Here is a 27,258-nt window from a genome sequence, read left to right as displayed (position 1 = left end):
TGTGACCCTCAAATTACTTAACTTCTCTGAGCTTCAGTTTCCTCACAGGTAGCAGGATTAAATTACACAATACTTAATACAATGTCTAATGCATAGAAAGTAATCAACTGAAAACCGATCTTCCCTTAATTTAGACCTAACTCAAATGCTCTCTATTCATAAAGCCATCGCTGACAGTTAAAATTAATCACTGTCCCCCTTCTTCCAAACCATTTTGCCTACACAAACACTGCAGGCATTCTTAATACATACTGTTATATTATGGCTCTTGATTACATGTCTTCACTGCCCGCAAGACAAAATATCCTTGAAAAAGTCACCAAAGTGACAGTGTCTTTGTGTGTAGTAGGTGAAAATTGGCTTTTTTTTTTTTTTTTGGAAGTCAGAAGATTCAATTTTGTTGTTCCAATATGAAGATCTATTTGGAGAATGTCAAGTCACATATTTTTAACTAATAATAATTATGTACACCAAGAATACAAAAGACAGTAACTGATTTACTCAGACCTGAAATGCATTATGAGAAAAGGCAAGACTCATCTTAACCAGTAAACAACTGCTTTCATCATCAACTTGTGTTTTATAAAATTATGTTTGGAAAGCTTCTGAAGAAAATGGCAACAAAGTTCAGACCAGAGTCTTAAATATTACATTGATAATTTTCCTTTTTATGATTATATATATATCTTATTTGTTCTCTCTGTTTGAGGATTTCTTATCCGAGGAACTAACAATATACAAACTTTTCATTTATAAGGCACATTATGAACAGGGTTTCTTATGGGTATCATTTGGGATGAAAGACGACTGGAATTATCATTGGTTTTCCACAATTTCATCCTTTGCCCAGATTCTGTCATGAGTAAGAGTTTTACTTAGAGTCAATGTCACTTCCTTCAAAAGTCTCTTTTGATATTCCTGGCACTTCTCCAGCTGACCAGAGCTCTTCTGTTACCTTATATTTTCAAATCATATGATGGATATTCATCAAAATTTCCATGCTTTGAGATTCATTCTTTTTTCTTCCAGCTTTACTGAGGTATGACTAACAAATAAAAATTGTATATGTTTAAGGTGTACAACAGGAAGTTTTGATAATACGTATATATTGTGAAGTGATTATCCACAATCATTACTACAAAGAATTGTCTTTGAATTTTAAAAGCCTTTCCCCCTTCAAATCTACCACTTTCACAAATTAAATACCAATTATGATAACAATAATTCATATTTATTGAGTACTTTATTTCATATCTTTCTCCCAAACCTCCCAACTCTTCTCCCCCACAGCCATTCTCAGCTGATTATCATGCTATTTTACGGAAAATCATAAGAGAACTTCCACAAGCTCCTAACATAACATATACTGAGTTATTTGTAACTGCACCCCTATACTCTGCCTTCCCTCCTGTTACTATGGATAAAATATTTGTGTTTCTCTCTAAGGCCAACTCCTCTACTTGAGCACCTGAGCCTAGCCTCTTTTGCCTACTCGAGGACATTGCTTCATCATCAACTGTTTTCCTCTCCATTCAATCACTCCCTTCAGCATACAAATCAACTGTATTATCAGTGATTTTTAAAAACTTTCCTTTATGCCTCATTCCTCTCCAACTAACTATAGTCCCCATTTCTCTGTTCCCCTCTAGAGCAAAACTCCTTTAAATTTCCCTTCATTCTTTCTTGAGACTACCCTAATCAAACTTTTCTTTCCAGTAATTCCACTAAAACTGCTCTTGTCAAGGTTACCTATTATCTCCATCCTACTAAATCCAGTGGTCAATTCTCAGTCATCTCACTTGACCCATCAGCAACATTTGATACTGTTGCACTCCTGAAACATTTTCTTCACTAGGCTTCCAAGCAGTGAATGCTGGTAAACGTTTAACAAACCAGTTCTCCAGGTAAAAAAGAAAATGTCAAACTTTAACTTGTCAAAACTGAACTCCAGATCTTATCCACCACCCCAATCTGCTTCCCCTGCAATGTTCTCCATCTCTCATCCTTCCAGCTATTCAGGCCAGAAATCGCTGGAGTCGTCATTCATTCTTCTTCTCTAGCTCTCTCTCTACATCGAATCCGTCAATAAATCCTGTTGGCTCTAACATCAAATTACATACAGAATCCCATCACTTCTCACCACCTCCAGTGCTACTACCCTGGTCCAGACCATCATCTATCCCCTGCATTAATGAAATAACCTCTTACAAGTCTACATGATGTCACTTTTTCCCTCCTACAGTCTTTTCTAAACACAGCAGCCAGGAAGATGTTTTTAAGTCAGAAGTCAGATAGGATCACTCCTCAACTCAAACACTCCAGTGACTCCCCATCTCATTCGACAAAAGCCTAGCTCTTTAATTTCAGCTTTTACACCTCTCCTTTTGCTCAGTCTACTCCAACCACAGTGGTCTCTGCTCTTTCTCAAATACATCAAGAACCCTCCTACCACAGGGACTCTATACTTGCCTTTCTGCCTAGACATTCTTCCTTCAAATATCCATGAAGCTTACTACTTCACTTCTTTCACATCTCTGCTCATATGTCACCTTATCAACGAGGCCTTCTCTCATGCTCCTATATAATATAGCTTACTCCCTTAAAAGAAGGGAGAATTTCAATAAGCAGTAATGAATGGAGAAGGACATTGTGTAATTAGTTCTTTTTTTACCTAAGAAGGATAGAAATATAAAAATCAATATGGATGCACAGGAACTGTCTCCAATTTTAAAATAAGACATATATTAACAAAAGATGGTGTTATAAACATATGCTAGTACATGTGTATAAACCTTTAATTTTTAAAAATGCTTTCAAACTTTACCTGATATATTTTTAACAACTCTTTGAATCAGGGACAAATATTTGAATCCCCATTTTGTCAACAATTAAACAATCAGCTGTTTCCCTGAAAAGAGAGTGGCTTACTATACCTGAGCCTCTAATGCATTCCTAACCACTAATGTAAATAATCAACAATGTCATAATTATAGTACACCTCTCTCAGTTCTCATATGTATCTTTGGGCGCTAGTTATCTGATTATCTATAGTGCTTCAAGCTTTAGCCTTTCTCATTCTTTCATTTGTTAAACAGATAATTTTTAAAAGTCTAAGTACCAGGCATCTTTTCTTTTTTCTTTACAATTATAATTCTTTTTCCTCTGTGAAAAAGATATAATTTTATAGGTACTCCACTTATTCTGAGATTTTTTTCCTGTGAATGGCAATTCCCAAAAATGTATCAATAGCATTCCCATAATCACATCAACAAATATAATTTGCTATGTAAGGGGACTTTCACTAATTCATTCAACATATATTTATTGAGTGACTACCCAGGGAAGACACTGTATTGATTCAAAGCAGCTAGATGTTCTCTAAACCAGCAGAGCTTATTATGCCTCTCATTTCTGTATGAGAAAAATCTGACACATAAAACAAGATGGTAGAATATAAGAAAAAACAAATGGTTAAATACGGTCAAGTCTATCTTAGACAATTTAGGCTTTTGCATGCCAGCATCTAATGCTGGAATTCTGGCTGCCCTTTTACACTTCTTTTGATTATTAATAATGATCACTACATAGTGTCAACTCCATTTCTGATTAAATTCTTATTTCTGATTAATGAAAGCTTGAATTCAAAGGTAATCTAAAACTAGATACCTATACAAAGATGATAAATTAAGCAAAAAAAAAAAATGACAAGTATCTTGTTATACAAGTCAAAGATCCCTAGCCAGATGTTGACTACTTGAATAAAGTGGAAAGTTGAGATAATCATCCAAGTAAGTCAGGATGAATACTTTAATTGATGTTCAAATTAAACCAGGTATAAGTGGAGATTTTTTTCACCTGAATTGCCAGTACAATGGCCTCAATTTTCCTATTTTCTTTGTTAAAGGAAATCTGTATTCATATGACTCCTGAGTCTATTGAAGGGATGAAACTAAATTTGTAATACCTGAAGGCACGTACAGGAGGAAATAGGAGGGAAATTTTTTTTTTTTTAATTTCCCCTTAGTTTTTAATTTTTAATTAATTTGTTTTTTTGGCTGTGCCATGCGGCACATGGGATCTTAGTTTCCTGACCAGGAATCAAATCCCCACCCCCTGCATTGTAAGTGTGGAGTCTTAACCACTGGACTGCCAGGGAAGTCCGGAAATCATTTTTTTAAATAAAAAATTTTTGCATGAAATATGCAATCCAAAGGATATAGTGAATGTTACATAACTGGAATTATAAGTAATCATGTATCTGTTAATTAAGCTTCAACTCTTTTGTATTTGGTTTAAGAATAGCATTACCAAAAAATTACAAATAATTTGGGACAGGTGATTTAAATTTGAAACAGTAAACGGCAATACTGCTAACAAATGAAATTTTAGAAAGAGGGAAAGGATAACATAAAATTATTTGCCACAACTAAAAATAAAAGGAAGAATTATAGAACATGTGATGGTATTGTTCAGAAAACCAAGATCAAAGTGTAATAGAGGAAAGGGTAAACTAAATACACGAATCATTTAGAATACTAAAATTCCTTTAAATAAATTTATGTAACATTTTTAGTTTAGAAGGAACTTTCACGTGCATTATCTGATCTGATTCCCACCACTGAGAAGTCATATTGTCTATTTCACATGAAACTGAAATTCATAGTGACTTGTCCAATCACAGAACTACTGAATAACAGATTTGGAGCTTAATCCTAAAGCTTTTGATTTCAAGTATAGTGTTTTCTCCACAGTACCACCCTTAATGCTCCAGAAACAGAGTTGAGCATATTTCTATGGAAAAAAAATAAAACTTGACCAATCAGACATAATTTTAGAATCTAGGGTTATATGTTGAAACTCTTATTTTTACATGTGTTTATTACTATAAAAATTATATTTATAACATATAAATTAAAATGGTCCTACCTTTAAAACCTGATAGAGATAAAAAGTTCTTTGATTCATTAATCAAATATTTATCTTACTATGCTCTAGACACTGGGAACTCAACACTGAACAAGATAAATATTCTACCATCTTAGGGATTTCTTTTGTCTAAAAGTAAAGATAATTAAATAGAAAATTTAAACAAAGTAAAAGATTAAAATAGAGTGGTGTCATGCTATGATGAGGTACCAGGGGTCGTGAGAACAGAGAAGTAAACTGATGCCATACAGACCATGCTATGTTTGGCCTTATACTGAAGGAGGACTAACAAGCCATGGAAGATTTTTTAATAAAGATGAGCATGACCATTTTTTAAAGTTTTAGAAAGATCATCCTAACTACGGTGTGATATATATCAATTGAAAGAAACAAAAATGATTAGAGTTTTTCCCTCTCTCATGCCATTTCAAATGAATATATGCAACATTGAACAGTTTTTGATTATTTACAATATAAGACATTATGACTAGCAAATAAAAATATTTTATTAGGAAGTACTTATATGTGCTTAATTCTTATCATTGACATTATTGTTCTTGTTATTTTGTAAATTAAGATATTCATATGAAAATAATAAAATGATGAATGCCAACAGAAAAGTTATCCTCGTACCAGGTCTTTAAAAAGAAGCTTTTTTAATATTAAAATATACAGTTCAAGGTGATACAACAAAGGTGTCATTTTATTACTAATAAAATTAGCTGGCCTCTTTTGAGCAATGCTAAGCATTCTGCAGAGATCACCTTATATAATTTTCACAAGAACCCCAAGAAATACTACTATACACATTTTGCAAATGAGGAAACAAACTGAGAGAAATGAAATAACTTGCCCAAGGCTACACAACCAGTGTTGGAACCAGGGTATAAACCATGGTCTATCTGGCACCAAAGCCCATACTTTTAAGTATTATGCCATATTGAAATGTAACTTATTGGGAAAGGATCAGTGTTTCTTTTTTCTTTAATTGTCCTTAGCAATTATACTATACTTCCAGCCCGCCGCCTCCCCCCAAAATTTTTTAAATATACTTCAACAAACACCTGTTGATAAGCCTATTTCCCCTACTGGCACAAAAAGATATTAATATGAAATGGTGAATTTATATTACTACCTTTCAGATAAGTCATGCTTTCAGAATTTCTACAGAATTCTTGAAGAGAACAATGGGAAAAGTAGAAGGTTAAATAGTAATAAATAGAAAGAAAGAAGATAGTAAATTGCATCTTCAGCTGAATACTGAAATATGCCTATTCCAGTTGTAACAAACTAGAAAAAGAAAATGAAAAAATAGGTAAAACTTGGGATTTAAATTGTGGGGAAAATGTATGGCCAGACTTAAAGCAGATCTAAAGACTGCAATCATTTTGTAAATATTGGATGGTTTACAGATTAGCAACACTGAAAGAGAAGAAATACTCATAAGAAACATTATTCTATTCTAAAAAAAAAAAGCAGTGTGGCATTTCCTTTCTGTAACCAGATGTGTACTTGCCACATCTGGGTAGGCTAACTCCAGAAGCTGACCAGGAAGCTGGACCCAGACAACTGATGGAAGGAGACAACTTTCCTCTGAACACAACTTTCCTCTTCCTCGGACCAAAAAACAAGAAAGAAAGAAAGAAAGTATTCTGATAAGCATTTGTATAGCACTTTCCTATTCCCAAAATAATTTCCACATGGGCTAGATATTTTTCTTTGTCTCAATAATCCTAAGAGTTGAGTATTATTAGTGCAGTCATGTCTTAAGATGAGGAATTTGAAGCTCAGTCTGTTGATCTTCTTTAGATAACTTATTCAGCTAATGGTAAAGACAGGATTCCGTCCCGGGACTCTCCTCCACTGCACCATGATGCCATTCATTTGTTCAAAGAATACCTTACTCATACAGTAGAAAGAACATTGGATGAGCTTCCTATCCTAATTCTATCACTAACTTTATAAAAGTGAAGTTAATATATATTATCTTATTTGATGGGGAAAAGAAATAACATATATGGGGGGAAGTATTAAACCCCTTTTAGAAAAGGAAACTGAAGTTCAGAAAGATGATATGATTTTCACAAGGTCACCTGGTGGCATTATCATAAGAAGGCATGTGAAGTACCTGTGCGAGGCTGGCACTTTGAGATGTTAATTTCTTCTCTCCCTAAATGTTCCCATTTCCTTTCTTCTCATTCAAGCTGGTAACTGGTTTTGTACTTTATTGCCTCAGGGGAGGTATGTACCAGGACAGAAAACCTACTGGATTTTAAAGTTATCCCAGTGTTGCTTTCCAAAAGCCTAAACCCTCCAAATAAAAGAAATGTTTGTTTCAGAGATGAAAGAGAGATTCTCAGGTACATGCAGAGAGGGGGACATCTCCTAGCCCCTCCCCAGTCTAGAAAGAGATTTTCTCAGTTGAAAAATAAGAGAAGTTTTTGGGTCCCAAGGCAGCAGGTATCTAGGCTCTGTTTCCTGGCAGCATTGCCTGAAAGGCCGAAAGACCCCAGAGAGGAACAGCATCATTATGCAGCTACGCAAACAGAAATGCAGAAATTCTGGGGAAAAAACATTTAAATACATGTCTTAGAAGCAGCAGTTGTTGCCAGACCAGAAAGAACCATCTAGATACAACAACTCATGCCTCAGGGGTAAACTGTTGTATATAGATGATCAATGACCAGAGTATACGCCCATTCCAGATGGAACCCTACCATAACCCCACGGAAGTAGGAAAAAACTCAAAAAGGATTGGAGTGATTCTTCCCACAACTTAGTAATTAAGAGTCAAAAATAAAGTTGAACTATAGAAAATAAATGGTTATTTCTTACACTCCTAAATTTATAGACTGAGCGCGTCCAGCTCAGTGATTATCAGATCTTGTCCCTTCTCCTAGAAGCCAGGTCTTCTGACTACTGGTCTAGGTTTTTCCCACAATATCACTGCTATTGAGGATTATAGGGACATGATGCAAAGAAATGAACATGACACGATGTTAATCCCAACATACACAGTGAAATTGCCTGTGTCCGTATCTGTCTCCCTAATAAATTTTAAGCATCATAAAAGCAGACACCGAATATCATTTGCCACTGTAAAACATGCACCTAGCACAGTGTCTGGTACATAGCAGGCACTCAATAAATCTTTGTTGAATGGATAAATGATGGAATAAATAAATAGAAGGAAAGCTATTTCCTTAAATACATACCCAAATTTACCTTTTAAAATAATTTATAGTTTATTACCTATAAGGTATTTTAAATAGTACAGAACCTAACAGGCTTATTTCAAGTCTCACCACACTTTCAATGATAAAGATGTCACAACTCTCCAAAATGATAGGCCCCCTACAGAAGCCTCAGAGTCTTACTCTAACAGAATTAGGGCCCCAATGGCTGGCAAGATGCGTCATCAGCAGCAATGGGATACATAATCTTACTCATAATCTTTGAAAGATTTAACTTAATTCATTTTCACAGGATTTTCTACTTTATATCATTTCCTCTTGATTTTAAATCCTAAAACAAATGAGGTCAGGAGAATTGTTTCATAATAGAGGCCATTTGGCCATAATTCTTGAAATAGCTTTGAAAAACTCACTAAAAACTGAATCTATGCAGAAAGCTTACTACTTGGAATTTGGAATGACTGACTGGACAGAAGAGACTGGGTAAAACTCATGATCCTTTGCTGACAAAGCAACCTACATTGAGGATACAGAGCCCTCGTGCCTTGACTGCTACAAACTCCTGAGCAGGAATTATCGCTGGGGTACAAGTGCTCCTGCTCCAGTTAAAAATAAAAAATAAAAAGATTTTATACATCTCAGCATTATACTCAAAAGTATTCTATCATCACTGACATGGTTACACAATAAATATTAAGAAATAAAAGCATATAATGAGAGTATATAATTAAGAAAGAGCATTCTTATAGTTTACTGAATGTATTGTTATAAGAGTGACGGATTAATTGATTGATTGGCAAAGGCATAAATGAATTGAATGTCTTAATTTGATGTTTTAAAAATCCAATATTTTGTGTACATCTTCTCACTGACTAGACTCTTCCACCCAAAGATGTAACCAATCATAGGCCTAAAGGAAAGATCAAATATTCTATCATGAATGGAGCACTTGGGCAGTTTCCCAAAAACCTAACAGTTCAAATATTTTATGGTGTCAATTCATTAGCATATCATTTGCAACATTCCCAATACATAAAAACTGTAAAATAAATTCAATTTACAGATAATTTTAACACTATGCCTATTGTTTGCTTCATAACATACTCCTAATCAGTAGTTGAATACAGAGTATTCTTCTATTTCTCTCTTCAGAATGTTCTCTCTTTATGCCTCCTGATTGATGAGTATTTTCCAACAGCAAGGATCTGTGGCTTGATGTAGCGAACAAACATATGGACACCAAGGGGGGAAAGTGGCGGGGGGGGGGGCGGTGGTGGTGTGATGAATTGGGAGATTGGGATTGACGTGTATACACTAATATGTATAAAATAGATAATAAATAAGAAACTGCTGTATCTAAAAATAAATTAAATTAAATTAAAAACAAAAGAATCTGTGGTGTCATGATTTTTAACAATTCTCTCAACCAAGGTCAAGATGTCCCTTTTGAGGGATTTTAAATCTAAAAAAATCTTTAGTAAGTTATCTTACTTTGACTTACAGAAATTACAAAAGTTTGAAACCTGCCTTTTCCCATCTGTCTCTGGGGCTTAACTCTTTTGAGTTCTACTGGCTCGGAAAAAGAAAAAGCATATAAAGTTTTTTGAAATTGAAAAAGCATCTGAATGTAATCCTGGTACGGCAAACACAAAAGTTCAAACAAAAACTTGGTGAAGTACATACAGAAGGGATAAAATAGCTACTCAGGTGTAATCAATAAATTTAGGTACCTATTTTTCCCCTTTAGAGAACCTGAAAAAAAATTTAGTAATTGAAGAAACGCTAGAGATAGAGAGTATGCTCTGATGCTTAGATAATGAAAGGCAAATATAAACTAGTGAGATCCTACAAAAAAGAAGTTAAGCCACAAAGTGCAGGAAATAGATAATGAAAGAAATTTTTAAATGAGGAAAAATTAAACATAAGAGTTATAAGTTCCCTTCCAGAGAGTGGGGAAAAAAGAAAACAGAAATGACACTTTTATGAAGTATACAGTCAACCAAAAGGAAAGAGTGTAAACCCAGGAAACAACAATCTCAATTTCACAAATGTCCATAAGATACATGGCAACATCATGTCTTGGGATTCTAATCACACAACATTCTTCAACTTCCTTTAAAAAGAACAATGTCAAAACATGTGAATTATGAAAATAATACTGTTTAAGTTTCAGTACATGGTATACATACTCTATTATATGGCTAAAAACAGTTGCAACAGAAGAATTCAAAGGAAATAAAGTGTCATGTAAATTAATAACATCAGATAGACTTCTATACCAATTTAAAAGAAGAGCAGAACAGGACAATTTTTTAAAAACACAAATGAAATAAGCATCAACCTCAAAGTATTAAAAGCATTGATTTTTTCACATATTTAATGACAATAAAGAGAAAAAACTGCTCAATAAAGAAACTGCAATGTACTAAAAAATTCTGTTGAAGTATATTTTATCACTAAAACAGCAACTTTCTGCAAAAACCACAGGGGAGAACACAACTATCATTAACTTTAATTTCTTGCATTAATCCAAGATGAAATCAGATCAATTCACAAGTCTGTTGAAATAGCCCCTTACTATACATCATGACCTTGCATCATAACAGAGAATGCTGATACAACTTATCTTGGACTGGCCCTGAATTTTCAGAATTTAAAACAGGTCAAAGATATCATAAATGCTCAGTTAGGAGCAAATCAAGTTACAACTGAAGAAAAGAGAATCCTGAATGAAAAGCGACTGTTGGGAGAAAAATATCTCTGAAGAAGAAATGATGAGTGTTCTGTTGATAAAACTGAGATCTATAAAAATGTGAAGAGAGTGAGGTAGAAGAGGTAGGAAGTAATGTCATAAAGCAAAATAGCACTGAATATAGCAGTTTTGGCTTACCTAAGAACAATCAAGAATAGCACCTAAAAATGTACTTAGGGACTTTCCCGGTGGTCAAGTGGTTACAACTCTGTGCTTCCACTGCAGCGGGCCCGGGTTCCATCTCTATTCAGGAAACTAAGATTCTGCACGCCGTGAAGTGCAGCCAAAAAAAAAAAAAAAATGTACTTAGATGTCACACCCATTCCCACTTCCTACCATGCTTGCGTGTTACCAATCAGAGAAACTACTCTCTACTTTTACAATAACATACAAAATATATAACAAGTGAGAAATATGTCTTATGAAAATTTCTTATTATAATAAGAATATATTCAACAATGAATAAACACTTGGCTCTATGAGGATAGTTATTGTTTAAAATTACATAAAGCCTAGCTTCCATCCTATCTACCACATGCAACAATGAAGAAAGAAAAAAGAGGGACTTCCCTGTTAGCACAGTGGTTAAGAATCCGCCTGCCAATGTAGGGGACACAGGTTCAAGCCCTGGTCCGGGAAGATACCACATGCCATGGAGCAACTAAGCCCGTACACCACAACTACTGAGCCTGCGCTCTAGAGCCCGTGAGCAACAACTACTGAGCTCGAGCCACAACTACGGAAGCCTGCGAGCCTAGAGGCCACGCTCCGCCACAAGAGAAGCCACCACAATGAGAAGCCCATGCACCGCAACGAAGAGTAGCCCCCGCTCGCCGCAACTAGAGAAAGCCCACGCGCAGTAACGAAGACCCAACGCAGCCAAAAATAACTAAATAAAATTTTTAAAAATACAAAAGAGGGCTTCCCTGGTAGCACAGTGGTTTAGAGTCCGCCTGCCAATGAAGGGGACGCGGGTTCATGCCCCGGTCCGGGAAGACCCCATATGCCGCGGAGCGGCTGGGCCCATGAGCCATGGCCGCTGAGCCTGCGCGTCCGGAGCCTGTGCTCCGCAACGGGAGAGGCCACAACAGTGAGAGGCCCACGTACCGGAAAAAAAAAAAAAAAAAAAAAAAAAAAAAAAGAAGCAGCACAAATATTAAAAAGAAAGAAAGAGAAAAGATTCAGGATGATAGAGGACTGTGCTCTCTGCAGAATAAATCTAGGTTATACTTCAAAGTATTTGTTTTACTTATAGAAACAGTACAGACAGTAAGCTTAGCTAATTAAAAATATAATGTACATGTCATAACTTGTTTGCTTAGTTGTCTATAATATTTTAAAATATATATCTTAATACTAACAGTTTTAAGAGATTTTTTAAAAGATAAGCTGTTTCTCTAGATTAGTTCATGAAGTAAATTACATAATGCATATACTTTAGTAATATCCAAATATGTACTTGTTAATTAGAACTTTGTACTTTGCTAATTAGAACTTGTTGATTCCTTAAAAAATTTGACCCACTACAATCAATCCACTGGTAAAGAATAAGAGAAGAGGAAGGAGGGAGGGAGGAAAGAAGAGGAAGGAAGGAAGCAGGGAAGAAAATAAATTATTTCTCATAAAGTATGGTTTTCAATAATGTATCGGCAATTTTTGTAACTTTCTTTAAAGGTAATAACTTTTGTAAAAATCTCAGTCTGTTGGGTTTAGAAATCTTAAGTTCACCCTGCTTAGTTAAGTTATATCTGGAACATCAATGCCTTTCCTCCTCCTCCTTCCCAGATACCTTTTTAACCCTCTCTTTCTCTCTCCCTTTCCTCTCTCCCTTCCCTCTCTTCCTCTTCTCTCTCTGTCTCCGTCTCATACATACACACACACACACAATGTGTTTAATTCAATTACTAGTTTAAAATAAGTCCAAAAGGGACACTAACTAGAGCACAATAAATGGTAGAAAGAATAAAAATACACCTCAAGCTAAATAAGTCAAAGAGACGTATCCTTTATTGGCTACATTCCCCCAAATCATTCTTGTTCCAAATAAACCAATTGTGTCAGGTCTGGACAGGTGTAGCTCCAAAATCTCAAGGAGAGTTTACTTCTCTCAGTGATATTATGGAGGAGAGCAGGAGAAGGAAACAAGCCCAGTCTTAAATTCCAGCATACAAAGGGACATTTCTAGGTGTTTCAGAGGTTTTGTATATCATTGTCCTTCTCTACAGACAGCAGCTGGATAAAGAATCTCACTGATTATAAGTTTCCTCAATACACCTTCCAAATCCACAGGTAGGATTAAACATCATGCAGAGCTAGGTTGCACCTTAACCTTCACACTAAGCTTTAGTTTCAGACTGTAGCAACTCACATAAATGGTCAACATTTGGATCTATACTAGTCCACTACAGTAGAGTTCAAGGGTATTGGTACACATTTTAGTTTAAAACTCTTTTAAAAACTCCTTTATAGTTGATCTGGTCTTCTATAAAATGTCAAAAAACAAAAAACACCAGCTTCTCTAGGATCCTTAGGTGAACAGGGCTCACCTGGGGTAGATCTAGGCTAAAGTGAATCCCAAGGTGTGACCTATAATAAACTATACTTCAGGAACCTTCCAGAGCTTGATCAGTGGGGGTGGGGAGTGGGGTATTTACCTCACTTGCAGAATTTGCCAATCATGTTACTGGATAATGTATACATCTGGAAAAGCACAACAGTTACCAAAGCGGTGCTTTATCACAAAAGTGAAGTTTCCACTAGAGTAAACCCAAACATGAAAGCTATTTTTAATAAAAGATAAATAATAAATCTATAATTGCATTCACTACAAACAACTTTATCTTTTACAACTATGTAATTTGCTTGATAAATATTAAATCCATGAGGAAGAGCTGCACTGTACAGGTTTCTTTTTTAAAGACTGTGTAAAAGTAACCTTTAACAAGCTAAGAAAGCAAGCTAAAGAAAATCCCAAATCTGTGGTATCAAATTTACGCTGATTACAAATGGTGATTTATACCACCTGATTTAGGAAACCATAAATGTCTATAATTAAATACAACAGTCCTACTTGGTTTTCATTTAGTAAAATAATATTACTGAATGATGTACCACAGAAAAGACATCATTACAACAACTACATCCCAAGCAAAATTCTACTCTCAAATGGACTACAATTTAAACTGCAAATAGCAGAACCAAGAAAAAGGAGAAACATATATAGAAAGCCTCATAGCCCACCTTTCTTCTTGACTGGCATTCTTGGGTCTTTCCACTGACACAGGATTCAAGATCTCTTTTCAGGTCTCAACTTGATCCACCTGGATGGAGGCCAAGGGCCAGGTAACTGTTGCAAACCACTTCACTGTTTGAAATCCAGGCTGTCTTCTCTTTCAAATAAAGAAAAAATGATGTATTTTTTCCACCAACTTTGACAGTGCCCACGGAGTTTAAAGAAAAATAGCTTTTGAGTTTTTCAATGTTTATAAAACATTTATTCTGTTTAAAAAGAAAATTATTGTAAGCATAGAAAACATTATTAAAACTCCTCTTCAGGCAGCAGCATTTTTGGAGTTCGATGACTAACTCAATTAAGGCACAAACCAAATTTACACAGCTGTCTCATTACTCAATACATGATCAAATTCAAAGATGAACTGGTTGATGATAAAAACTCTCAATTCTTTAGAGAAAAATTTAAAACCCTCACCCCCCAAAAATACTTTTAAAAACCTCTTTGACTCTAGTCTCTAAAAAGGTGGGTGAGTTTGGACAGTTTTCTGGGGCAGAACAGACTGAAAGGCCCCTTTCTATTCACTGGACCAGAAGTTCCGGATCTCACCCCCTCAGTAAGACAGGATCCAGCTTGCTGTCACTTTCATTTTTTTTCTTCTGTGCTCTCCAAGCCCCTCAGGCTTGATCCTTAATGCCCCCTCTGATTCTGATCCTCCCACGTATTAACCGAGAGGATTGAAAAGAAGGAAAGCAATCCCCTGGCATGGAGACATTAAAGTGACAGTGCTACTCAATGGGCACTTGATGCAGGATGAGTTGGCGAAGATTTCTTCACACTGGAGTCATTCACATCATGCCGTCTCTTCGCATCCAAGCAGCTCCCTATCCGTCGAGGAAAAACACTGAGACTCTTCGAGACAAGTCAAACCTTCCCCCAAAGGTGTTTTCTGAGAAGCTGTAGTAGTATTAGGCATGTGAGCATAAGCTGTGCAAACAGTTCGCGGTTTCCTAAATGAGAGAGTTCGGCCGCTTGGCTTCCACATCCACCCTTTTTCCCTCAGTCTCTCTCCAAACTACCCACCTTCCTTTTGCAGAAAAAACAAATCTCTCTGCTACCGCCGGCCACCCCTGCCCACACCCCGTTCTTATATAGAAGAGCACAGAAATGTCCTGCACCCTCCACGCGATGAAGTGTTTCCTCAGGCAGGAGAAACAGCAGCACTAGAAATTATATAACTCTCGATTTTGGCTTCTCTAAGACATGGAGACTGGAGGGTCGGGGGGTGCTGGTCTGGGAGATACTGCTGGGCACTGAACGCGCACAAAAGGGCGCCAGGCGTCCTCGCTGGGCCCCCCAACCCGAAACACCGGCTGGTAAGGGGGTCTTCTCGGGGAGGTGGGGGGCAAAATTCTCTCCAGTCTCTTTCCAAGCGAGGATAAAGGATAGAATATGAGGGGACTAAAGACTGAGAAGGGGAGTCTGACGGCTGTGAGGGGAGGAGGCTAGTCGGGGCTGCTCTGGCAGCCGGTTGGGGGCTCTAGGGAGGAGGTGCCCGAGAAGCCGGAGCCTTAACACACGGGCCATGCCAGAGGGGCAAGCACCCTGAAGGAATGAAAGGGGCTGGGCAGCTCGGCCCCAGCTAACGGAGGTGCCCTGAGGAGAGGAAAACGCGCAGCTACATCCCTGCGCTCGGACCGCCCCACGTTCCCCTCAGGAGGCGAGAAGAGGGAGCTACGATAACAAATTAAAGAGAAGGGAATACGGGCCTGGCAGGGGGGCGGGCCCATGGGAGTCTGGACCTCCTGGAAGCCAATGAGCGGCTCCCGTTTCTGGACGCCGGGCCCAATCACAGCCAGGATGGAGGGCGCGGCTTTTGACTGGGTCGGGGCGGGCCAGGGATGAGGGCTAGAGGCCTGAGCCCGCACCACTTCCCGCCCCGGGAGTTCTGGGTCCCCGCCCACCACTAGTCACGTGAGTCGCCAAAATGGCGGCGCTCGGGCGTGAGGCTGGAGCCGACAGGAGGGCTGCAGGTGTGGTGCCGGTGGGAGTTGGGGAAGCGTCCAAGGTAGGCGGAAACCCAGGGTGGTAGGGGCGGTGATTTCTGCAGCCTCAGGTGCTGCCGCACTCTTCTGAAATGATGCGCGTAAAAGGGATTTGAAGTCTAAAGAGAACAGCTCCCAAGTCCATGCAGGGCGCAATTAAATCCCTGGTTGCTATGAAAAGAGGTGGGGAGAAAGTAGGAGACCTAAAGGTTAGTCCTGATTGATGTAGCCTGTTTTCTCTTCACTCGGGACGTTTGCATTTTAAATTTCCTGCCATTTTGTCCTGACCTCTGCCTGGGTTATGGGTTCTGAGGAGATGACTACATCTTGCTTATCCGGGGGGGCTTTCAAATACCAGGTGAATGTCTGAGCAAATGATGAGTGAATGTTAAATAAAATTCTGAAGGTCAAGTGAAATAATACACATAAAAGCACTACAAAACCATAAAATATTATTGGTATAATCGTGGTGCCCAGTTGAGTGGCCTTGAACTAGTTACTCTTTAGATAAAATGTTAGTTATAGAGAAATTTTTACATTTCAGTACTTGTAAAAATTCTGTCAGGAAGTTATCAGTATATTTCTCTGCTTTAATAACTGCCTTACAAAAACTATGCACTCAATAAATATTTGCTGTCCTGTTTCAGTATTTTAGGATCATAATCCTGGATATCTGTGTTTCCTATATATTGAGGTGTAGACGAGGTAGGAGGTTGATACAAGGGATTGCCTGAAAGTTTTCTTTGTGAGGAATAAGGCACTTCAGTGAATTGGATGACAGCAAAACGAAAAGTTTTCCCAAGTTTCTGGTTAATTGTCATGTTACTGACATCTGCCTTGATGTACACTAGAGGGATTAGATATAGAATCTCCCTTATATATTGCTACCTTGTCTTTTCCATTTGCCATTTAGATGTCAGAGAGAGGCAAAAGATTCAATCTAGTCTTTGAAAAATTGTAATTTATAAAATATTTTACTTTTTTTTTCTGTCCTCAGATATTTTAAAGAAAAAGATAGAACTGGCTTGAGTACAGTTCTTCAATGATGCAGGGAAAGAAACTCGTCCATTATTACTCATTGTTTGATACCATATGAAGATTCAAAAGAGTCTGTACCTTCAGGATGTTGATACCATGGATGAATTGGCCTTTCATTAGTTAGGGTTAGGGTTGGAACATATCACTTATTCAGGAAATGAATATTACAGTGATGTTCAACATGTGTCCATTGACTACCAGCATCAGAATCACTTGGTGTTATTAAAATGCAGATTTCTAGACTTTACTCCTGTTGAATCCAGATATCTCAATAGGGAGCTCAAGAGACTGCATTTCAGATAAACTCGTGATTCCTGTGCACATGAAAAGTTGAGAATCTTACTAAGTCTCTTTTATGTCTTTTATGCTTAACCCTTTCCGATTCTCTTGCCCAGGACTCCTAAAATTTGAGACTTATTAGTCTATGCCCTTGACCATAAATGTTGTTAAAATGGAGAATCATATAAATTGTGAAAGGCATAGATTTAATCTATTCATTGGCTAATCTGGAATCCCATAATGCCAGTATGGCAAAAGATGTAACAAATATTAAGACGTTTCACAGAAATCTGAGAGTCTTACCCAGAGCAAAATATTCAGAAGGGATCCTTTCTGAGGGTCCAGTTTTGTTTTGTTTTTTTCAACTACTGGTTTCTGTTAAGATGCTACTGGCCAAACCTCATGGTCCCTTGACATTAGCAACTGTCTATTCATACATCACACTTGGGACACAGGAACTTTCCAACCCTGGAGCCCAGTGCCATAGGTCCAGGCTCCCTGATATACTGCATAGCAATTTCCAGCAAAGGCCCTACTTCTGCCTCAGTAGGGATCTGGATATATATACCTTATATAATCCAAGGTAACCATGATCCACTGCCTCTTCCTAGGCTGGAATGTGTCCCTCTTTCTGATGTTCTCTCTCGATATTCTCCAAGGCAATCCCTGTTCTCTCCTACCTCTCCAGGAAAGTCAACATAATCTCCAAAAGCTCAGGCTTTCATGAGACAGAGGATAAAGATAGTGGTCAACAAGTAGCTACTGTTTACTTTCAGCTCTGAAAAAGCTAGAGCATGGAGAACTACAAAGGGCCTGGCTACCTTCAGGGAAAACTGTAAAGAAAACAAAAAATATCTCAGTAAATTATCCTTCTACAACAAGTCCTCAGGCAAGTCAGCCTCTCTGAACCTTGTTGTCTCATCCATAAAGGTAGAGATGACCATTATCCAACCAATTTCTCAAAGTTGTTATGTGAATCAAAAAGCCATCATCTAACAGATAATAAGAGCTCACTAAATAGTGACTGAATCATTAACAAAGTGTGTGAAAGCAGATGACAGTACTTGACACTTTTACTAGAGTCTAAATGTTTTTTAATCTGAATCTGTAGAATTTATAAGATTTAATATTAACATCATTAGCTATTATGGTTCTGGATTTTTGTGTTTTTCAGGACATCACGATGCCAACATACATATATGGTCAGTCCAGTCCTTCTCTAGGAGATGCAAAACTCAGAAAACCAATGGTCATCGAAATCATAGAAAAAAAATTTGAATATCTTAGAAAAGAAAAGTAAGAAACTCACCTAGACTGAAAGTCAATAACTTTATTTGCAGATCTTCTGTATTGCCATTGTTTCTAGGTATCTAAGATCCTGTTAACTTTATTGAGTTGGTTATAAAGAAAGCTTATTTTAAAAAAAGAACTGGAGGGAAACATGAGCAGATGAAAATAGTGGTTTGTTGGAATACTGAGACTGGATAATTTCTTTTCTCTCTTGAAATTGTTTTGTTTCTAAAATTGTTGAAATGTTATTTGTGCAATAAACATATTTTAATTAAAAGTAATTAGGAGAACACCATTTTGAGGGTTACTTATATTAATTATCAATTGTAATTAATTTCAGTTTAGAATTTATTACCTCAATAACAGTGCTGAGCTCAGCAAAAGGGAATACAGATTCCATGATGTACATATAGTCTCACATTACCGTTCTGACTTTTAGGTTAATAGAGCTCAAGAATAAAATCAAAGGACGTTGATCTTAGACTTTAAACATTTCTGGATTTAGGTATGAGTCAGAAAAACTAGATCTTTCAAATTTCTTTGGATGAAGTTTTGGAAATCCTAGACAAATTATTTTAAATATCTGGACTACTTAAGAAATAGTTATTTTCCAGAAGGCCTAACCAAATGTAAAAAACTTTTTTCAAATGACCTTAAGCAAATTAATTCTTTTAGTAGAAAGAACAATATTCTTGGATTTAGATAGTTCATAAAATTTGGCTACATTGGAACATATTCATATTTATTTGTGGCCAAAATGTATTCTCTCTTTAAAAGAGCTCCATCTTAGAACCACTCTATTCTCAGGAATATAATTATATTGTTCTCTCATTAGAATGCAAGTTCTATGAGGGGTGGAATTTCTTTTCTTTTTTTTCTTTTTTTTTTTTTCCCACTTTATTCACTGCCCCACCCTCAGCACAAAGAAAATACCTTTCTTTGTATAGTATTGAGCATAGTAAATGCTCAAGAAAAATTTGATGTTGAGTAAATAATGTAATAACAAACCCAGGCAAGGATATATCTATTAGAAGAATATTATGTTGAACTTAATTCTTCACTTTGTTGTTCCAATTAGGACTTTAAATATATATGGAACAGTGACCTTTGGAACAACAGCTGGTTTCTCTGGAATATTGGCAAACTTAATTTTCAGACATTGCTTCAAGGTTAAACATGATGCTTTGAAGACATATGCATCATTGACTACACTTCCATTTTTGTCTACCATAGTTTCTTGTGAGCTTCTTGTAAGACATGCCTTGTATTCAGGTAAATTTAAATTCATTAACATATAATGTGTTTATATCTAAGTAAAATTACTCATTAACATATACTGTTGCTACTGCTGATAATAGTCCCTTACATTTGTGTATTTCTTTAGCACTAACAAAGTACCTTCACATATATTGTACTGTTTCATCCCCACAACAATCCTCCTAATCAGCCAGGGCAAGCAGTATTGTGTCTTTTCTTTACAGGTAAGAAACTAAGCTGAGACATGTTCAAGTACACTAAGAAGCAGCATGATATACTGGGAAAAAAGGAGGCTTTGGTATACTACATATTTCACTTAAGTTTTGTGACACTGGGCAAGTCATTTAATCTCTGAGACTCAGTTGTCTTATCTATGAATTAGGACTAATAGTACTTACCTCACAGGATTGTTTTAAGAATTAAGATACTGTGTGTTGAATGTCTAACATAGTATCTGGCATATTACGGGCTTCTAATGTTATTTCCTACCTCCTCCCCTTACCTTAAGTTTCACAACTAGTAATTGATGGAACCTCTGACCCCTGTTCATCAGGTCCCTGCTTAAATACCTTTTCCCCAGGGAAACCTCTGATTCCCTCAGGTTAAGTTTCTAGATACATTCTCTATTCATTTTACCTTCAAAGCATATGCACACTTAAGATTATTTGTTTAAATATTTGTCTAATGTATTTCCTTCTTAGTAAACGGACCTGAAGGTCAGAGATTGGATCTCTTCTGTGTAATATTGTATCCCTAGCACATGCCTGACACATAGACAATATAAATGTACTACCCTAGAATCCAGATATCTGGTCTGCTAGTTTAATATACTTCACTATGAAATTACTTCTTCAACAGCCATATAAGTAAGAGGTAACTTATCTTTATGTGAAGTATAATAAAAGCATTTTTTAAATGTGATACATTTAGTCTATTGTACCATAGACTAAATTTCTAATATTCTTTCTACTATTTTGCTATGCTTGAGGACAATGCAAATAACTACTGTATGAGGACCCAAGACTCTTAATAGTTCTTATCCTGAGTTTTAAAAGGAGATCAAATTTATTTTTGTTTTCCAGGTAATATAAGCCGGGAAAATTGTGTTCTGAGAAGTTCACTGATTGGCATAGTGTGTGGTGTTTTATATCCCATTGCTTTAGCTTTTTCTAAAAATGGACGTCTGGCAGTCAAGTAAGTCCATCTTTTTGTTCCGTTTCTTCCTTTCTTCCCTTTTTTTTTTTTTAAATTTATTTATTTTTGGCTGCTTGGAGGTTTTCTCTAGTTGAGGCAAGCAGGGGCTACTCTTGGTTGCGGTGTGCGTATGGGCTTCTCATTGCGGTGGCTTCTCTTGTTGCAGAGCACTGGCTCTAGGCACACAGGCTTCAGTAGTTGTGGCATGCAGGCTCAGCAGTTGTGGCTCGTGGGCTCCAGAGCGCAGGCTCAGTAGTTGTGGTGCACGAGCTTGGTTGCTCCACAACATGTGGGACCTTCCAGGACCAGGGCTTGAACCTGTGTCCCCTGCATTGGCAGGTGGATTCTTAACCACTGCGCCACTAGGGAATCCCCCCTTTTTTTTTTTAATGTTAATAAATTCTCCTTATTCTTTAGCTGCCAATGACACATTTTCATCAAAATATTATAGTTTCATATTTCAAATAGCTAATTTTAACCTTTTTTGCTATCTACATGAAAGATCTAGAATAGAAATGATCAGTTTAGGAGACATCAACAAATTTTTTATAGAATTTACTTCCAGAGGAAGTAATTAATCCTTTTTCGTTTTTAGGTATCATACTGTTCCACTGCCACCAAAAGGAAGGGTTTTACGTCATTGGCTGCTGCTTTGTCAAACAGAGGTAAAAGCAATGTTGATTCCTCTTATACTTCAGACAGCCCTTGGAATATATCATGGTCAACAGCATTATGCAGTATTTGAAAGTACACTTGAGAAAACTGTACATGAAGATTAACCAAAGAATGAATGGATACTAAATCAGTATAATGGACTTTTTTATGATGAGGACTTAGGCACTGCTGAAAGAGTTAAAAGTAATTCTGGATAGACAATTTGTTTCTTTTCCTTTTGCCTTGTGTATAGCAGGTGCTCAATAAATATTCAGTAATTAAATAAATATAGGTTTTGTCTCTGTTTTGTCATTGTATGTGGAAATGGATTTGAGGCCTCAAGGTCTGATCATTTATGTATTATGTCTGATTCATTTATGTATGTATTCATTCACAAACATTTATTGAGCACCTGCTAGGTCTCAGACATTGTGTTACATATAGTAAGAAATCATCCTTATCCAGAAAGAACTCACAATTAGAAATGTGAACACATAGCATGAGAGGGTTTGAGAGATATACACATAATTCTTTGGGCACACTGAGGGTGTGGCTGTTAACTACTTGTGCAGAAGGGAAAGCTATGGGGAGAAAGTGACATTTGTCCTAGATTTTGAAAGGGAAGTTGAAAGTTCACAAGAAAGCAATATAGAAATAACATAACAGCCCATTCCTCTACTCTAAACTCGAATTCAGTACACTTCAGTACACTTACTAGCTCTTATCATTGACAAATTACCTTCACTGTGCTATTTAAAGAACATTTATTGAGTGCATTAATATAGGCACCAGGGGTACGAAAATTCAGTCACTGCCCTCAAGAAGCATAAAATCTAAAGAAAGAGATCACAGCATGCTTCTTTAAGACAGCTGGAGCATTCTTGAGCTACATGTTTAGTTAGGGAAATAGGAGAGGAAATGAATGCTGTCTGATGAAAAGAATAAGACACAGAATGGAACCCCATAACTCATTCTCCTTGTCTTAATCACATTCATCTTGAGATTTAAAGATTTGGTCATCTGAGGCCCCAAGCAACACAAAACAGAAATGGAAGTCTTAACGAGGTGCTTTACAGCATCATATATAACAAAATGAAATACACACACTCTTTTACTAATAAAAAAAAAAATGGTTAGTAAGCCGTCCAGCTTTGTATTCTCAGAATAATTCATGATACTTGAAACTCTGAGGAAAGGGCAGGCAATTGGGGGAAGAGAGGAAACCAAGTCAAATAGATAACAAGATCAATGGTATTAATATTAACTCTTAGACAATTATTATTATACAATTATACAAGTACATGAATACCTTCTTATTGTGAGATATACAAATGATCCAGAAGTATATAGAGCGTGACTTGAAAGTCCCCCTTCACTCCCACTCCATCCTGTTTCTACTCCATTCTCCAGAGGCAACCATCATCAAGTTAGCACATCTTTTTCCTTGTAGTATTCTTTTGTAACTTACATATTTTTTTAATAAATGGTATTATCCATACATATACTGGAAATTAATTTTCCCTTCAATATATGTCTTGGAGATCTTTCCGACTCATTACGTGTAGGTCTAACATGTTCTTTTTGGTGACTGAAAAACATTCTTGGTGATTCTAGTATTCACATAGGTGATCCTTCCAATACCCTGGTCTCTCTATCCTACCACTTATTCCCATGGTCATACTTTAGACCTGTGCTGTTCAATATAGTAGTCATTAGCCATGTGTGGCTCCTGAGCATTTGAAATGTGAGTAGTCTAAATTGAGATATGTAGTAAGTATAAAATACACATTAAGTTTTAAAGATTTACTATGTAAAAAAGAATATAAAACATCTCAATAACCTTTTGATTACATGTTGAAATGTTACTCTTGGATATATTGGATTAAATAAAATACATTAAAATTAATTTTACCTGCTTTTTTTAAATCTGGCTACTATGAAATTTTAAGTTATATACACAGCACATATTTTTATTGGACTGTGTTGCCCTAGACCTTGTCATTATCAATAAATTGAAATTCTTCACATTCTCAATTGTAAAATCCCATATTCTGATCACTACCTCCTGTCCTTCCTGTTTATTCCTTCTCATACTGCAATCCGGCATTACTTCAGCTCTATCAGAATCTATAATCCATCAATCCCACTACCTTTTCACTGTCTCTCACCCCCCTCACATCCTTACCATCTCCAGCTTCAGTCACATCAATCTTTTTAAAGTTTGCCAATATCAAGAAAAATAAAATATAAAAATGAATCTAGCTAAGGTTGATTTTGAAATAAAGATATTTGCCTCATTTTGTGAATTTTCTGTTCATGTCTTTGGCGCATTTGATTTGTAGATCAAATAAATTCTCTATAAATTCTGGGTATTTTGTTTCTTCATATGCTGAGATAGTAATCTGAGAAATACAGCAAGGTTGATTTAGGTTCACCTCCCTTGCCACCTGAAAGCAGAAGAGATTTGTATCTTACTCCATGACTTCAATTTGCCTTTTTTACAATAGAAAAAGCAGGGAAGTCTACCAGTGTTTTCCACTGGCTTTGGAAGCAGTACTTGCCAAAGTGGCTGTAAGAGGCCTGAAAGGAGAAATTAGGGAAAACTTGATCTGGGCCTGAGCCCAGAGGTGAAGCTACGTGAACCAGAGTGAAGAAAGGCAGCAAGTCATTAGAGGCAAGATAGTTCAGAGGTGTGAAGTACAGCCTGGAGCTCCACTATCAAAGTTCAAATCCTGGCCTTACTACTTACCAACGGGATAACTTTGAACAAGCTATTTCACCACTCTGCACCTCACTTTCCTCATCTGTAAACTGAGAAATAAAGATTGTACTTACCTCAAAGTGTTGTCAGCACTAAATGAGTTAATACATGTAAATCAAAACAGTGGCCAACTCACAGGGAGTCTGTATATGTTACTGCCATTACAAACAACCCAATCAAAAAATGGGCAGAAGACCTGAATAGACACTTCTCCAAAGAAGATACACAGATTGCCAACAAACACATGAAAGGATGCTCAACATCACTAATCATTAGAGAAATACAAATCAAAACTACAATGAGGTATCACCTCACACCGGTCAGAATGGCCAGAAAGTCTACAAACAATAAATGCTGGAGAGGGTGTGGAGAAAAGGGAATCCTCCTTCACTGTTGGTGGGAATGTAAATTGATAGAGCCACTGTGGAGAAGAGTATGGAGGTTCCTTAAAAAACTAAAAATAGAGCTACCATATGACCCAGCAATCCCACTACTGGTCAAATACTCTGAGAAAACCATAATTCAAAAACAGTCATGTACCAAAATGTTCATTGCAGCACTATTTACAAAAGCCAGGACATGGTAGCAACCTAAGTGTCCATTGACAGATGAATGGATAAAGAAGATGTGGCACATATATACAATGGAATATTACTCAGCCATAAAAAGAAACAAAATTGAGTTATTTACAGTGAGGTGGATGGACCTAGAGTCTGTCATACAGAGTGAAGTAAGTTGGAAGGAGAAAAACAAATACTGTACACTAACACATATATATGGAATCTAAAAAAAATAAAATAAAGTAAAATGGTTCTGAAGAACCTAGGAGCAGGACAGGAATAAAGGTGCAGATGTGGAGAGTGGACTTGAGGACACGGGGAGGGGGAGGGGTGGGCTGGGACCAGGTGAAAGAGTGGCATGGACATATATACACTACCAAATGTAGAATGGATGGCTGGTGGAAAGCAGCTGCATAGCACAGGGAGATCAGCTCAGTGCCTTGTGACCACCTAGAGGGGTGGGAAAGGGAGGGTGAGAGGGAGACACAAGAGAGAGGGGATATGGGGATATGTGTATACGTATGACTGATTCACTTTGTTATACAGCAGAAGCTAATGCACCATGGTAGAGCAATAATACTCCAATAAAGATATTAGAAAAAAGAAAGAAAATCCCAGTTTCTCCCTGACGAGCGAAGGGAAGCATTTGGACCCAACAACTAATGCCGTAACATTTGACTTCCATCTGAGGAGTCGCCCCTCAAAACACCTCGCTCTGAAAGCCAGTAGGCTTGCAGCAACTCCATGCGACCCATTCGTAGGAGCACTGGCTGTAGCTATCCTCAGGGATCAGTGCAGAGGGAGCAGGCAAAAAATGCCAGTCAGTCTTCCAGTCTTCCCTGAATGGGATCTCTTTTTGCACACTTTAAGAAATGCTGCCTGAAGGTCAGAATTCTAATTTAACTTCATTTAGGGGCTAACTGCAATCCTCCCCAGAGACCAGGGAAGCCAGAACACACCTTTCCACCTCTCTTCAGGCTGCTCCAAGTCACCAGTATCTGCCTGGAAGGAGCTAATATACTCATCTGTACCTCAGCTTTTGCAGCTGCTTCCCAAGGGGTGGGTCCCCAGATCTCCTGGCTCTGATAACCAATAGGCTCCCATTCACTAGTCCCACAGACAGTAGCAAACAAAAAAGCAATTCTTAAACTGGCTATACCCCCAGGGCTCAGCACAGAGTAAGCATGCACAAATCCCCATCTCTCAGTATTTCCCTAAAAGGGGTCTCTTTACATACTTTAAAAGATGCTGCCTGAGGTCAGGCTTCTAATTTAGCATGCATCTAGAAGCTAACTGCAATCATCTCCAAACACTAGGGAAGACTGTGGACACCTCCCATACCCTCTCCTTTTGGTCTGCTCTGAGTCACAGTTATCTCTCTGGAAGGACCCTGTACACAGTATCTGACACACCAGCTTTAGCAGCTGCCACCTGAGAGAGAGCCAGGCAATCTGCACCCAGATTGCCTGGCTCTGAAAGCCAATGGGGCTTGCATTCAGGAGTGTCACAGGATTGTACTAAACTAATAACAAGTTCTTAATGAGCTCAAAAACACTCCACCCACGTTGGCTCTACACCCCAACCCAGTGCGGAGAGAACAGACAAAAACTCTGATCTGCCACTGGGACCGGGAGTGAAGAAATAGAGAGAGGTTTGTAAAAGGGTACAAAATTTCAGCTATAAGATGAATGGGTGTGAGGATCTAATGAAAACCATAGTGACTCTAGTTGATAACACTGTACTGTATAATTGAAACTTGCTAGGAGACTAAAACTTAAATGTTCTCAAACACAAAAAGATAAATGTGAAGTGACGGATGTGTTAATGAAATAGATGTATATGTACGTATATTAAATCACTGTGATGTACACTTTAAATATCTTACAATTGTATACATTAATTATACCTCAAAATACGTGAAATTTTTTAAAACCCCAGATTCAAGAAGCTCAATGAACTCCAAGCAAAATAAATATGAGAAAAACTACTCCCACACCACATCACAATCAAATTGCCTAAAACCAGTAATAAAGAGAAAATCTTAATAGGAGCCAGAGAAATACCTAGAGAAATAAT

The 27,258-nt window shown here is 37.2% G+C and overlaps 1 protein-coding gene across 1 annotated transcript; it reads left to right on the top strand.

Annotated features, from left to right (window-relative positions):
• Window positions 1–16,091: 16,091 nt before the first annotated feature.
• On the top strand, window positions 16,092–23,572 carry TMEM126B (transmembrane protein 126B; the record flags this gene model as incomplete). Its single annotated transcript, XM_082844748.1, has 5 exons — window positions 16,092–16,172; window positions 18,641–18,762; window positions 19,835–20,028; window positions 21,096–21,207; window positions 21,803–23,572. 5 exons carry the CDS (start codon window positions 16,092–16,094, stop codon window positions 21,984–21,986), a joined length of 693 nt encoding a protein of 230 aa, XP_082700874.1. The 3' UTR covers window positions 21,987–23,572.
• Between the last annotated feature and the right edge of the window lie 3,686 nt (window positions 23,573–27,258).

Source organism: Leucopleurus acutus (genome assembly GCF_964270905.1).
Source record: "Leucopleurus acutus genome assembly, chromosome: 8".
NCBI lineage: Eukaryota > Metazoa > Chordata > Mammalia > Artiodactyla > Delphinidae > Leucopleurus > Leucopleurus acutus.
This window is presented reverse-complemented; position numbering and strand designations above follow the sequence as displayed.